The sequence below is a fragment of the Octopus sinensis genome, unplaced genomic scaffold (assembly GCF_006345805.1).
Source record: "Octopus sinensis unplaced genomic scaffold, ASM634580v1 Contig15237, whole genome shotgun sequence".
Classification (NCBI taxonomy): Eukaryota; Metazoa; Mollusca; class Cephalopoda; order Octopoda; family Octopodidae; genus Octopus; species Octopus sinensis.
In genome coordinates this window covers 36,779-50,920 of record NW_021833624.1, presented here as the reverse complement: position 1 = coordinate 50,920, position 14,142 = coordinate 36,779, and the positions used below count along the sequence as shown (strand labels likewise).

General features: G+C 36.0%; 1 protein-coding gene across 1 annotated transcript; it reads right to left on the bottom strand.

Moving 5' to 3' along the window:
* Positions 1-1,341: 1,341 nt before the first annotated feature.
* On the bottom strand, positions 1,342-3,182 carry LOC115230306. Its single transcript, XM_029800508.1, has 2 exons — positions 3,032-3,182; positions 1,342-1,577 (listed from the first exon to the last, which is right to left on the bottom strand). The coding sequence occupies exons 1-2, from the start codon at positions 3,180-3,182 to the stop codon at positions 1,342-1,344; spliced, it is 387 nt and encodes a 128-aa protein (XP_029656368.1).
* Between the last annotated feature and the right edge of the window lie 10,960 nt (positions 3,183-14,142).

Below are 14,142 nucleotides of genomic sequence, written 5' to 3'. Positions count from 1 at the left end.
TTTATTTACCTTTTCCATTCCTTATAATCTCGGATATATATATATATACACACATTTCGGAAACCCCCTTCGGTCACGAATGACCGTGGGATTGCACTCAGAAAGTTACCCTCCGAGGCACAAGTCCAGGCAAGGTTGTTTATGGAAGACCAGTAGTTGCCAATGCATACCGGCTTCCCCTCTCCACGCCACCAGTGTTATCCAAGGGAAAAGCAAAAGCTGATACAACTTGGCACCAGTGATGTCGCAACTCATTTCTACAGGTGAGTAAACTGGAGCAACGTGAAATAAAGTGTCTTGCTCAAGATCACAACACGCAGCCCGGTCCAAGATTCGAACTCACAACCTCACGATCGTAAGTTCGACGCCCTAACCACTGAGCCATGCTTATATATATAGCCCGCAGTTGGAAGTTATTTCAAGTTGATAAACTGTTGATAAAATGTATAATTACCAATTTCGTTAGCAGTTTATTATATGGTATTAAGCAACCTAGGTAATGAATAAAGTTTTTTTAACACAAATTTGGCACTTAATAATAAATGAAAGTCCATGGAATGAGATTACAGTAAGCATTAGCGATTTTACATCTTACCTGAAGCATTTTGTAGCGTGTAGTCATTTTAGTCGTAATGCCTGACACAACCGCATAGAAATTTATTTTCAATGAAAGTCATGTATGATAAACAAAAGCAAATATTTGTAGCAAACACACAAATAGAATAATAACATGTACAAAAATAAATGTCAGAGCAGGCTTATGAGCGAACAGCGTACGTGAAATAAGAAGGGTCATTGAAGGTAATGTACTCTCTTTACTCTCTTTTACTTGTTTCAGTCATTTGACTGCGGCCATGCTGGAGCACCGCCTTTAATCGAGCAAATCGACCCCGGGACTTATTCTTTTGTAAGCCCAGTACTTATTCTATCGGTCTCTTTTGCCGAACCGCTAAGTAACGGGGACGTAAACACACCAGCATCGGTTGTTGTCAAGCAATGCTAGGGGGACAAACACAGACACACAAACATATACACACACGCATATATATATATACATACATATATACGACGGGCTTCTTTCAGTTTCCCTCTACCAAATCCACTCACAAGGCATTATTCGGCCTGGGGCTATAGCAGAAGACACTTGCCCAAGATGCCACGCAGTGGGACTGAACCTGGAACCATGTGGTTGGTTAGCAAGCTACTTACCACACAGCCACTCCTGCGCCTGTGAACAGCAATCACGGAAATGAAGCAAAATATCAATGAAATGCTTGTAGGAAGTCTGATTGCTAACAGCTACAGTTTGGCGTAGATGTGAAGATTGCAGTAGAGGAGTAACTATTGTAGGGCTGCTTTGCAGACAACATTTTTGGTTTTTCCTTCAGGAGGATAGATGAGTAAGCTGTCTGGATGGCCAGCTCTGGAACAAACGATGTAGAACTGTCCATGTGAAAAGCACGACGTTCGAAGGTCCGATCCGACAACTTTCAGCGATTGACCTTGTACTTTGTTAATTGTCATGGCGAAGCTGAGTTTGAGAGGGAAATGAAGTCTCCGTATACGGTAGGGGCAGTCTGTTGGGGTAAACAGAATTTTCGGAATAAAAACGGTATCGTTTTTGCCGTGTCCCTTGATAATTTAGGCTTCAGTGACGTGCTCCCTCATTTGTTTGACCACAATCCGAGTTCCACTGCATAGTATGGGTGCGTTTAGAATGCGTAGGAGGATGACAGGACAACCGACTATTAAGAGAAGTTCATGGGGAGGGAGTCCTGGAGGATGTTGGGAGTTGAGAAATTCTGGGGGAAAGTGTGTGACCTGATCGAGGTCGGTAACGGTGTCAACTGATCTGAAACAACGTTCTTGAGAAGAGAGCTTATTGAGTAAGTCATAGTTAAGAGTGATGGATGATGCATTTGTAGGTGCAAGAACAGCCCTGTGCTAACATGCAAATATCGGCAGTTTGCAGTGAATGGGCATTGTAAAAAGTGTATGAGTAAAAGCAGGGAATATATATAATAAGTATAAATATCTGAAGGCATTAAAAAGATAAATAAAAGTTGATTTAAATTGCATTGCTATCTGAAGGAAGAGCTAATGTGCAAATATCGGCAGTTTGCAGTGAATGAGCACTGTATAAACTGTAGAAGACGAAGTGAAAGTAGCATAACTACATCATCAAGAGTAACATCCCTTGGAGCAACGATCGTTCGTATTTGAGAAGGGGTTTTCGTCCCCTTGGGGTGGCATTACTCATTATGTGGAAATTTGATGAGTCTATGACCATCTCTGGAACATAAGTGATGTATGTTCCCGGTGTGAACGAAATCGGATCAAAAATGTTGATTTTAAGAAGGATCAAGAAAGAGGCCTGTACACACACACACACACACATACATACAGACATCTTCCGTTTTATTATATATAGAGATATAAAAGATTATAGACACACGCACATACACACAAGAAACGCACACGCATATAAATATATATGCATGTGTGTGTATGTAATATATATATATATATATATATATATATATATATATATATATATATATATATTTGGTGGGCTCAACTCAAACATAATTAGATTTAAATCGTCATTGTCTATCACTCTAAATGTATATACACCGTTGAAAGACATAATACGGTAGAATTGTCAGCGACAAAAATTTCTTCGTAAATATACTGCGTTAAAAATGTTCAGCAGGTGTTGTGTGTCTGAAACGATGTGGCACTCAAAGGCAGTTGGAGCTAACCTTTTGCCTGTGCCACTGTACCTTCGTCTTACTTGTTGGTACCGTGGTTGATGTGGTAGAACATTCCAGTTGCTGTCAGTATTTTTCTAGTTCTGATGTGCAAGTTGCGGTTTCTAACAAGTTTCCAGTCTAATATTCTAAATCATGATACTCACATTGACACTGCCATCCATCGTATTATGAGATTATGGTATTATTGAATGTAGACAGCTCCGAATTCCATATTTTTCGAAGCCTGCTTAAGTATTCTCTTGTTATACAGGGCTTACACGCAACACCAGCGTATGCAGCATTTTCACCAATTCTGAGATACTTATAGTATTCATCACTGGAGACAGGGGTGATAGGGATTCCGTTAATGTTTATGTTCTCTGGTCGATAACCTTTCCTATGTTGACTCTCATGCACTCGTACGAACATTTATAACGCCTTAACTCCGCTCCTATGCCCCATGAGAATGTCGGGACAAGTCCTGGTTGTCTTTTGATGTTGTTCTTGTGGTTGATTTTAGTTCTATTCTTTTCTGCAAATCCCAACATATTTTCTAGGCATTTCATCGACAGGACAAACAAGAGGTTCGCTGTCAGTACAAAAAAACATAACTATCACCCTGGAATATTCCCGTTGATAACCTAATTGTTTGTGACTATAAATGTTGCTTCGGTTGTTGGTAACATCTATATGAACCATGCTGTGGTTAGTCTTCCAATGGTCTTAACTATGGCAGTTCGTACTTCGGCAAGGTCTAGTAATTCTAACATTCATGAGTGTAGGACAGTATAAAATTTGCTTTATGCTATATTTATAGTATATTTAAACTTATAACCTATTATGTCTAGTTCTAGTGGGCATAGTAAGTGCAAGTAGAGCTAGGATGTTGTCTGTTACGTTTGTGGTAAAGCAAAACGATAGCAACTTGTTATAGATTTGTTAAGAGAATATTTCAAACAGTTTGGAGTGAAATTCACCACCATATTAAACAATGGTTTCCTCATTCTATTTATGATACTTGTGTCTGAGACAATGGGCCAAAGAAAAATAAATGAAACAGAATGACCAATGGTGGACCTAGCTTATTGTTAATGGTGGATTTAGCTCCAAGACAAAATCGAAGATAAATTACCCAAACTTTCCCTTAGCAATTGACTTGCACAGCATTGTACTAAAATTCTTGTTCCTGGGAAGCATAAAGAATAAAGGGAAACAGATATAAGGGCATCAATTCTCTTTACCCAGTTAGAATGAAATGACTTAGTGTGCGGTTTGGATCTTCCAAAGACCTCAGTAGAATAGTTGAAATCCGGGTTAAATTAATATAATCTGCTAGCGCTGGGAGCAACAGTTGATTTTTATTGGCATACAAGAAAAGATTTGCTGCAGTTCTTCAGTATGAAAGATGACGTGGTTTGTTGTCATGCTGCTAATGGTTTGTTAAATGCAATGGGATGTCAACATAAATGAGATGAATGGCAACTTTTCATTGACAGCGCAAAGGACAGCTTAAAGTGTGCTTTGTTGAGTAATGGAAATGTGTTTGCTTCTTCTATAGCGTTTGGCTACCCGGTACATCTAAAAGAAAGTTATGAAATCATGAAAAGTGGTACTAAAAAAGGTCAAATAATTTGAACATAGTTGGTGGATTTGTGGGGATTAGAAATGAGTGGATGATTTGTATGCTGCTCGGCCAACAAAACAGTTACACTAAATTTCCTTGTTTTTGTTTTGTTTTGTTTTTATGAGAATTCAGCTAATAAAACAGAACGCTGGGTGAGAAAGGAATAACCGGGAAGAAGAGATTTCGACGTTAGAAAACATATCATGAACAACAACAACACACACATACGAGCGAACACATGCCCATGTTTAAACCAAAAGACATTTTGCGCCCAATAATTCATATTAAACAAATTTGATGAAATCAAATATGAAAGCAAATACTTGATGAAATAATTTAACAGTTTAAATAAGGCAGGGGTATCTCATTCAACTATTTATGTGGAAAATTTGTTGCTCTAAGAGAAATTGATGGCAGGTGTCTTTGATGAGTCAAAGCAGACACTAATGAAAGATAAGATTATGGATTTATATATTGTGAATGCTACCTGGTTGGTATTCAGAAAAGTTGTGAAAAACCGGGAAGAGTTTTACAACGAAGATGAAAACTTCGAAAATCTGTTGAATAACTTAAATCTTTTCCTTCCCTAAGCTAGGGTGTAATCTGAGTATTAAACTATATTTCTTCCACGGTCAGTTGATTACTTTCCCCGCAAGATAGGGGCTGCTAATGAAAAGCTATGGGACCGTCACCACCAAGAAATTCCAGTGGAATACACATATGACTACAATACGTTTTGGTGCCTCATAAGAGAGAGAGAGAGAAAGGTGGTTTTGTTCGATAATCCAACGAGTAGAAGTTTATTCCTTAAAGAGTACACTTATGGTTGTTTTATATCTTCAGACGTTTGATTAATACGAAACGGATGGAACTGATTAGCTAGGTTTCCAATGCTTTCCCTTACTATAACACCGTTTATTATTTTTTGTGTGTTATTTTGCTAATATTTACTGAACTTTCTTACGTTTTTTTTCTTTTTTCCGAAGTTATAGACAGCAAGAACGATTACATGTATGTAGTAACGTATGCTAATTTTAAACATATTTCTTACTGAATATATGCAACTTTTATGAAATTAGTATCTAAATTTTGGCGAAAGATACTTGATTTCCCCCATAGAACTGCAAAAATTAATATACTGGCTCTTATACTAAATAAATGCAGCTTCTGTTTTGCTACTATGTACAGATTTACAATATGCGCAGTTTGTATGCACTACAATGCAAAAAATCTGGAAAGGCGTTTCTGAAAAGAAGAAAAAAGAAAGTTGATCTGATACACAAAGTCTAAAATCAGATTCGAAACTAGCCCCACCACAAAATTAGATATTCTAGAAAGAAGTAGAAACAATTTTTCAAAGAACAATCCAGTAGAATCGACCTAGGTGTTTTGTTGCAGATTCACTGCTTCATACATTATTCTCATACATTCCTTGAATGATGGTGTATATTGTAGACGTGTGTAGATCTCTGAGTAGCAAAAGAGTCAATCTCTAAATTATTCGAAATAAATTGTTGCTCTCTATCAAGTATTGAGTGTTCTTTTCCTCCAGTTCTGTCCAAACCTGTTTATTAACTAAAAAATAAATAGTTAAAGATGGAGATGCATCCCCTTATTCTATGAAGAGCGAGCGTACAAATAAATACCGCAGTCAGTGATCTAAACAACAAGATAATAACGAACGCTAAGAGGTTATTATCTATACAACGATGATTTCAACAGAATTAAAAACAATGGTGAGCCTGGCATTACTTCTCGAACAAGACACTGCAATCGAAGACACTTTAGATAACTATAGTAACATACATAAACGAGGTTGTAAACTGCGTGCCACTGATTGCATATGCAAGCACGGCATTTTTTCGTCAGTTTACTACGCATCTCCAACAAGGAACCATTGACCAGCATTATATTCTAAAATCTAACACAAAACTAAATATAAAGACATAATTGTTTAATTGTTAGCAGGAACTTTTCAATTAAACATAGCCAGCAGCTTCAGAATTCCTTGAAGTATGACGTAGCTTTGTCGATAACGTTCTTTGTTATTGAAATGGCGCTGTTCCAATATAACCACAGGTAAAAGAATAAACAAGTAAAAGAATAAAAAAGTAACTGTATTCAACAAAATTCTCAAACAATAGTAACACCCCTGATGCAGTACCAGGCAGTGGCTCTCATGGCTTCTGATTTTAACTGATTGGAAGTGTTATCATGTACATTGTTTTGTCTTGGTATAAAAGATCGGCTACAGCAAATATTCTGCTCAATAACACAGATTTGCTTGTCAATTGTTTGACCTTAACCAATTGAGCATGTCCCTTAGTGGCTGACGATATATGCATCTCTGATAACGAGCAGAGGTAGTGGGGAAGCATCATAGCCATGTAGTGAAAGGAATTCTTTGGAGTTTGGATAATTCACCTTTGGAAACATGACTGTTTCGTTCAACATCCTAAAACAACTCCTATTCAGGGACCTTTTGAGCAGGATGGGCTACTCGACCTGAAGAAAATACAAACTGGGTCCTCAACTGCAAGGTCATGCGCTGTTTATCTTGATATGAGATCACCATGTCGCGCACATATAGTTGTGATGCATATACCTGGTGTACCCTTATCAGACGGGTAGTCATGATGGGTATACTGGGCTTCGTATATTTTACCCCAGTATCACTTTCATGGAATGCACTGAGAAAAAATAAATAAATAAATAAATAATAATAATAATAATAATAATAATAATAATAATAATAATAATAATAATAATAATAATAATAATAATAATAATAATATAGAAATTTTGAAGTGGGGAAAATATATTTATAGTTAAACATGACATAAACTCAAACAAACCGATAACGCATCTTAGTAACAAAATAATAGAAGACTATGTTCAAGTTATTTCTTGATCAGTGGGGGAAAAAAAAGCCCTGACGTTAACTGTCAAAACATAACAAATTCAGTTGTTAACAAATGAGAAACAGGTACAGTATACTTCCCATTATTTTGGCCGATACTAAAACGGCTATAAAAACATCCACCATTACCACTTCATCAAAAAGATAAGATACAGAAGGTCTTGACACATCGATGAATTCCCGATATATTATTGTCGCAACAGGATATTTTAAGGGGATACAGGAATATGAAGCATCATTTGTAGAATGAAATAAATATGAAACTACAGCATACGAGTCGTTTTGAATAATGCGTGTTTAAAATCAGGCAGTCGCTCAAATGATTATTAAGGTATTTATGCAAGCAAGGAATGTATGTGTATGTGCATATAAATACACACAAACACACATACACATATACACATATATAAAGAGAGACAGACAGACAGAGAGAGAAATAGATAGATAGATAGATAGATAGATAGACAGACAGACAGACAGACAGACAGACAGACAGACAGACAGACAGATAGACAGACAGATAGATAGATAGATAGATAGATAGATAGATAGATAGATAGATAGATAGATAGATAGATAGATAGATGTACATATACATATGTTTATATGTACACATGCATATGTATATATATGCATATACTCTTTTTACCTGTTTCAGCCATTTGACTATGGCCATGCTGGAGCACCGCCTTTAGTCGAGCAATTCGACCCCAGGAATTATTCTTTGTAAGCCTACTACTTATTCTATCGGTCTCTCTCGCTGAACCACTAAGTTACAGGGACGTAAACACACCAGCATCGGTTGTGAAGCGATGTTGGGGGCGACAAAGACAGACACACAAACATACACACACACATATATATATACATTTATACGACGGGCTTCTTTCAGTTTCCGTCTACCAAATCCACTCAGAAGGCTTTGGTCGGCCCGAGGTTATAGTAGAAGACACTTGCCCAATGTGCCACGCAGTGGGACTGAACCCGGAACCATGTGGTTGGTAAGCAAGCTACTTACCACACAGCCACTCCTACGCCTATATACATATGCAAATATGTATATATACATATGTATATATGTATTTTATATATATATATATATATATATATATAGATATATATATATATATTACTTTATAGTATGTAATATTATACCAAATTCAATACACACACGTTTATATTAGCAACAACTTATATCAACTTATATAAAATATGTAATATATATATACATGTGTGTGTGTCTTTGTCTATGTTTGTGTCAGTTCGTGAGAGTTGGTGCGTATTTGTGTGCGTGCGCGCGCGTGTGTGTATGTTTGCCTGTCTGTGTGTGTACTTGTGTTAATGCTTATAAACATACACGTCTATATGCATAACTGAAGGCAAACGAGCAAGCCTTTTAAGACGTAATATATATTCCAAACCAATTCTTTGATGGATAGTTCTAATAATATAACATCAATGTCTGTGTCTTTGTCCTAAATATATAGTAAAATTGCAACAACAACAACAAAAGCAACGGAAAAGCAAGGGAAGATATAAGGAATAAACATGAATATTTATGAATAAAAAATAAAGAGGAGATTGATCGAATGACTATATAAGGAACAGAAACAGTAAACATACGAAATAGACAAAAAAAGAGCCAACATATATAAATAAATGAATGAAAAATCTCTACTTTAAACACAGCAATAGCAATAAAATTATTGAAGAAACAACGGCAATACGAAATGCTGAAAATAGTAACCAAATCTTTCTTAGGTCAGCCACTGTTATTTTATATATGGGTGTAACAAACATCGACGCATTGCCTGGAGCAGAATCTACAAGAGTCAGTTGGAGGTATAACAAGCGCTTCTTCTGAATCTCACACAATGTCAGAAACCCTTCTGTATCATAGCAGGTCTCTCAAGGTTACAAGCATTACGCCTCCTTCGCCTGAGTGGTGCAATGCGGACCGAATAACCGTTCACCTGCGTAAGGGTCCCACCTACGGTCCCTTGTCAATCACAGCCTTGTTGAACTAGTTTCAGTTGCCATAGCTATCTCCTTTATACCTTTCTTCGTTTCTCTGGGTTCCAGACCAATCTTCTGCAGGAAATAGCACACCTGTCTTCCTGAAAAGCTAGATATTTAAACTAATTTATTCTTTCATCCGCTCTTTCCATATTCTTTTTTTTTTATAATTCATACGCTTACGTTTTTTCTCTTGTATTTATTTTTTTTATCATTCATTAATATATGTTCGTTTTCTTTCATCTTTTTTTTTTTGCATTCTTTCATTCTTTATCTCTGTGTGCTATTTACATTCCCACTCTTTCTTCTTTAGTTTCATTACCTTATTCCTTCATACCATTCTTTTTCTAGTTTTTCAACATTTCGTTCAATTTTTCTTCATTCTTTCTTTTTTGTTTTCTTTCATCTATTTCTAGTTTATTCAGTAATTTCTTGTAGTATGGTTGACATTTTTTGTTCATTTCCACCATTCTTTTTTTAAAGCAAAATTGTTTCTTATTTTCTTATCGGAATAGTTAAGTATGTGGCAGAGACTTTTCGTGCGTCTGGATATAGCGAGAGAAAGAGAGAAGAAGCAACAAAGAGAAAGAGCGAGAGAGAAAGAGACAGAGAAAATACGAGAAATATGTTTCTTGTATGTGTGAAGAGAGAGGAAAGGAGAATGCTCGAGTATGTGTTTGAATTCGTAAATCTCTGTGTCAACGCATGTGGGTACCGTTTTTAATTTCAATGAAGGTCATATAAATTTGAGCTGGCTTGACTTATATAACATAACATACGTAAGTGACAACGCAGACAGCACAGAACGGTGTTCGAATAACGGATATCAATCTGCTCTAAAAATAACTGGTTGCTTTTTTATATATGCAATTCTTGTTTTTGTTTTTTTTTTACATTTTCTTCGTTTCTTTTTGACATGTGGAGGAACTGAGGAAAAGATAGACAGCTTGTCAGGTAACAGGCAATAATATACATATAGACACACACACACCCATATACGTATATGCATACATACAATTATTCCTGAGCGAGCAAATGCGTGTATATGTGCCAAATAAATAAACATATGTATGCATATATATATTATATATATCATATATGTATATATATGTATGTATATATATATATATATGTGTGGTGTGTGTGTGTGTGTGTATGTGCATATATATATATATATCTACACATACACACATATATATATACATATATATATATATACACACACATATATATATATACATATATATATATATATATATATATATATATATCCTAGCAGAGATACCCGGCGTTGCCCGTTTTACATGCAATTGAAGAATTAGACTTTTCTGTTATATTTTATGTAACGAACTGGAATATCTATGTTACGAATTTCATCAAAATTGCAGATGAGGGTTATTTCCCTCTTTACACACCCTAAAAAAATTGTAATCGTGCCACATTAAAATCGTGATTTTTATGCGCATATTCCAAATTGAACCTGTTAAAAGGATTTTGCACCTGAAAAATGAAGGTCATGGAGCTCTAAAATGTGAGAGTTAAGGCCCCTGTTAGGGGTGGGTGTCTTAATGTCAAGCAGAGAAGTTGAATTGTTGAGAATTTTTTTAACTTGGGTCTTATATCTATTGTTTGAATTTCTTTGAAATAGGAAATATATGTTCACTGGGTTTGTAAAATAGAACAAAGCTACTGGAAACCAAAAGACGAATGATCACAATAAGCAGTCAGCTACGCTACCCTAGTCGTTAGCACTCCCAATGTAGGATTCCTCACCATCCAGGTGACAGGCACAGCCGTAAGATGCATTACGAATCTATAGCAATTGGAAGGGCGTGACCCAACTGAAATAAATATTAACAACTGTGTGACGTGAGGGCTAAGGAGAAATTAAAGTGTCACCTCTGGAGTTTGCAAATGACCACTATACTGATAAGTAACTGGACAGAATAAATTTACAATATATAAATGTCTTTGAATAACCAGTCACTCATCTGGGAAGGCCTTGAAATGAATGTTACCATGTGGGGACTATGTATGACCCAGTGATAATAAAAAGACTGAAAGGAGGTCTGCAATCAAATAACTTTACTCAACATTTTGCAACTGAATCAGTGGAGGCAAAGATGCTTCTCATTTACTTGACAATTTATGCACCACATTGCAGAAATCACAATGTAAGTGTATATCAAAGCAAAGTATTACACTGTTGTACCATTGAATTACACATATTGCTCATTTGTTATGCTCAGATAACCCTACATCTTCCAAGAGTACAACTGTATTCGTCTTTGCTTAAATAAAATGACAAAATTGTGGGTGTTAAATCCCCATGGAGGGGTCTTTCTAACTAGTGGTTCTCAACCATTTTTTGCTCCTTTGGACCCCTTTGATTCCTCTTTTATTCGGATGAACCCTAATACCCATTCAATTTTTTCTTCTATCTTTTATCGTTTACTTATTTCAGTCATGCTGAGGCACTGCGTTAAAGGAGGTTTAGTCGAACAAATCGACACCAGGACATTTTTTAAGGCTATTACTTATTCTATTGGTCTTTTTTGCCGAACTGTTAAGTGACGTGGTCGCAAGGACAACAAGACTTGTTGTCAAGCGTAATATAAGGAACCGTATATAAAAATTTTTAATATTTAGTGTATTGCAGAAGTACAGCCAATTTATTGCATATAGAGTTTAACAACAAAATCTTATATGCATTCCACATTCACAAGGGCCATACGAACCCCGGTTGGGAACCATCGGTCAAAACTTTCACTGAGTGTCAACGTAATATATTCATTGTCTACGGCCTATTGACTTTGATTTGCCTATGCGTGTGTATGTGTGTATGTGTGTGTGTGTGTGTTTAACTTTTACCTTTATTTATTTCAGTCATTAAGACTACGGTCATGCTGGGGCACCGCGTGCAAGAATTTTAAGTTGCATAAATCGATCCCAGAATTTATTTATGGTAGTTATTCTATCGGTCTTTTTCGCCGAACCGAAAAGTTACGGGAGTCGTAAACACACTAAAACCGGCTATCAAGCGGTAGTGGGAAATAAATGCACGCGCGCGCACACACACATAGACACACACACATGCATATATGCATGTATATACAACAACATTCTTTCACTTTCCATCTGCCAAATCCACTTACATGAGTTCGGTGGGCTCGAAGCTATAGTAGAAGACTTTTGCCCAAGGTGCCATGCAGTGGGACTGAACCCAGAACAATGTGACTGGGAAATAAGTTTCTTACCACATAGCTACGGCTGCGTATATATGTGTGTGTGTGTGTCTCTCTCTCTATATATATATATATGTGTGTGTGTGTGTGTGTAGATAGATAGATAGATAGATAGATAGATAGATAGATAGATAGATAGATAGATAGATAGATAGATAGATAGATAGATAGATAGATAGATAGATAGATAAGTTTCTTTATTGGCCACACAGGGCTGCACACAGATGGGACAAGTTACAAGGTAGAGCTTTTCTTTTGGGGGATGAAGAAAACAAAAAAAAGGGGGTGGCGTAGGTTTTCGATCAAGAGGGATCGTAAAAGGGAAGAAAAGAACAAAAAAAAATAAATAAAATAAAAAATAAAAAGAATAAAGAAAAAAAATAAGGAAAAGGAAAAGGAACAAGAGAAAAGAGAAATTAAAAAAGAAGAAAAAAGGGGGAAAAAGGGGAAGATAGATAGATAGATAGATAGATAGATAGATAGATAGATAGATAGATAGATATGTTTCTTTATTAGCCACACAGGGCTGCACACAGATAGAACAATTACAAGGTAGAGCTTTTCTTTTGAAGGTATTAAAAAAAAAAAAAAAAAAAAAAAGGAAGGGGGAGGTTCGATCAAAAGGGATCGTAAAAGGAGAGAAAGAGGACAAAAATAAGGGGGGTTAAAAAAAAAAAAAAAAAAAAAAAAAAGGGGGGGGGGAGGAAAAAAATGATCAATAGGGATCGTTATCACAGAAATGTCAATATGAAGTGTAAAGGGGAGGACAGGTGAGGTTTACCCGTGGAAAGAAAAGCCTGCGGAAAAGACCACGGTAACCTCGGTCAATGAAGTCACATTTTATATTTCTTTTTTTTTTTTTTTTTTTTTGCAAATAAGCAACTCTCTGTTTTCGATTTCTGGGTTCATAGGACTATGCTCAAGGTGGCTTCGTCATTCATACGTGCCATTCTTGCTACATTCACCCATCTTTTTTTAAAACATAGATAGATAGATAGATAGACAGACAGACACAATGCTCGTAGCTTACTATCTTCCAACACCTTGATCCTTGGATCTTACATTTATACACTCACACACACACACACATACATATATATACGACAAGCTTCCACACAATTTCCCTTTCCATTGAATAAATTCACTTATAAGGCATCGGCCGGGCGCAGGCTATAGTAGAAGACACATGTGTAGGGTGCCGCGCAGCGGAACTGAACCCGTAATCACGTAGTTACAGAGCGAGATTTCTAACCACACAGCCGTGCATATATGATCGTTTACATTTTTGCAGTGACATATTTTTTTTGCATCTCCATGGTAATTGAAAAGTAGTGAAAAGCTTCGCAACTGAATTATAAATTTGTAAATATTTTTTCGTTCCTCTTCATCATTATATTATAGTTTCTTGAGATAACAACTTGCTTTAGTTTACTTGATTATGGAATTTGTTTAGATGTCTTTGACATTTCATTTGTATATTTTATATTTCACTTTTTAGTTTAATTAATTTTTGTTTTGCTTTTTTCATTCTTAAGCTTAAATGTGTTCAAATTTAGTGATATAACATACATACATACATACATA